General features: G+C 45.1%; 1 protein-coding gene across 1 annotated transcript in view; it reads right to left on the bottom strand.

The window, feature by feature from the left end:
* Window positions 1–1,069: 1,069 nt before the first annotated feature.
* The window catches only part of nobox (NOBOX oogenesis homeobox), a 9,572-nt gene continuing 8,476 nt past the window's right edge, over window positions 1,070–2,165 (bottom strand). Inside the window, exon 9 of the mRNA XM_031854229.1 lies at window positions 1,070–1,644. Coding sequence (XP_031710089.1) covers window positions 1,196–1,644 — 449 coding nt within the window. The 3' untranslated portion in view covers window positions 1,070–1,195. The remainder of the gene's footprint in view (window positions 1,645–2,165) is intronic.

The raw sequence follows: 2,165 nt of genomic DNA, 5'->3' as shown, positions 1-2,165 counted from the left end.
CTCTTACTCCCACATCATCATCATCCAAGCTGTACTTCAAACTTTACTTTTACATACAGCAGGACTACGAATCAGGAATATTAACTAGAGTTAAAACAAGAAAACTTTTTGTTTTACTTGCACTACTGAGAGCAAAAATGACACAATGGTCTCAAACGTCTTTTCTAGTCTCAGGGAAAAATGCCTTCAGCTCTTTCAGAGGCGGAGTTTCATATCGGGATTTGGTTTCCACGAGCACTTACAACAGACTTGCATACTAAGAATAAACAAAGCGGGGAGTGCAGTGAGTGTGAGAACACAGTAGATGGCAACACTGATTAAGGATTTGGGCTGTATCAGTGATTGTCTGGGATACCTCTACCCTAGAAACGACTCGGTCCCGTTTCCCCCCCAATCGGATTAGTGACTGTCACACATCCCCAGATTGAAGGATGTCTGAGAAAATGCTGTCAGAATAAATCCCAGCATGCGGTCGTCTCTCATGACGGAACATTGCCCTCTTGTGGCACGAAGACAGATCTGAAGCCAAATAAGCAGCATATGAGACCTGAGGGCTGTGTAACCAGGCCATGAGTAAACCATGAGATTGAGCAAACAAAGCTGAATAATAAGTATATACATTTGGAGGTTATTATAGTCGATGCAGAAATTTCCTTGGGTTTAATAAAATATGTATCTATCCCTTTGTGCGCCAACTATCCTAAACCTTTTCCTCCTCGCTTACTATCATGCTCAAAAACCTGATTTTTAATCACTTGTCCATCATCATCATCACCACCATGTTTCAAGGCTTATTGGTGTGTCTGCAACCAGCACTTAATTGAAAATGTTGGTGATTTGTGAACATGCACGCATATACGGATGGGGACGAGGAGAACAATTAAGTTTGGCTATTAACCCACCTCCCACGCCCTTCTCAGTCCGGCATGCAACTAAACTGTCTCAATAAAAACAGTCCCTTGAGCAATAATATGTTGCATAATAATGTGATGGAGAATGCTGATTTAAATTAAGACAGTTAAATGCAAAAGTAAAAGGATTAACAGAACAATGTGCATTTATTGCAGCCAAGCTTAATGCAGACCAATGTTTCTACTGAGAACATCCTAATAGTAATACAAATACAGAAATACTCACTATTTACATTAACACCGATACTTAAATCACACTCTCTCTCACACAAACAAACAGTCAGTCAAAAATGTATGGGGGAGAATTCGCAGTGGAAGTGGCTGTGAATCTCTCGAGGGCTGTCATACTCAATTTTGACACAAGGGGGCACCGGAGAGCTGTCTGGAGAGGCAGGGCTGACCTGAGAAGACAGCAGGGATGTAGCCTTGGTTGGAGTGAACTCCGCTCTGAGGCGAGAGGGCCGCAGGGTAGACACAGGAGGGAGGACGGCTGTGCTGCTGGTGGAGGTGTGTGTGTGGGTGTGTGATGAGCACTGGGAGTTTGCATGCGAGGACCCGTGGTCCCCCCGGGTGAAGAATGAAGGGGGGCGCAGGGTGGTGGAGGAGGGCGGCTGGTGATCTCGAGCACCTTCCAAGCTGCCGGGGTAGGTTGGAGGGCACTGAGCACGCTGGTGGATGGCTGGTTGACTGTACATGCTACTCCACGGGTACGACTGGTACGCTGTGATCCCACCTGCAAGGAAACACACAGATTCAACCAGAGATGTGAAAACTAAGCTGTATTAGACGTAATGCAGCTCAGGAGCAGGACCACACCTCAAACACCCCTCTTCCTGTCTTGTTTCTATAAATGCCTACTTGCCCTGTATACCCGTTTGTTCCCATTTTTCTGTGCCCCTCCAAGACTCCCCCCTTTGCTCTCTCATTGATCCCCAAGGCGTCTGCCGAGCCCAGGAGCTATTGTGTCTCTTCCCCAAAGCCTTCCCCTTCCCACAGTACTCATCCTGCGCCACCATTCTCATCTGCCAATCTTTACTCGTACGTTTCATATTCAATAAACAATTTTACTGGGGCGTCCCGGTGCTTGAGTGGCTAAGATGAATACTATGTAATTGGAGCTTTCATGTTTGATTAGCTGCATGTCTTCCCTCTCTTTCCCCATGTGTACAGCTCTAAAGTCACTATCAATAAAAAATGAAAATGGTAAAATATAAGATAGATAGATAGATAGATAGATAGATAGATAGATAGATA

Source organism: Anarrhichthys ocellatus, unplaced genomic scaffold, assembly GCF_004355925.1.
Source record: "Anarrhichthys ocellatus isolate YVR2014 unplaced genomic scaffold, GSC_Weel_1.0 scaffold14, whole genome shotgun sequence".
In the NCBI taxonomy this organism is placed as follows: Eukaryota; Metazoa; Chordata; class Actinopteri; order Perciformes; family Anarhichadidae; genus Anarrhichthys; species Anarrhichthys ocellatus.
This window is presented reverse-complemented; position numbering and strand designations above follow the sequence as displayed.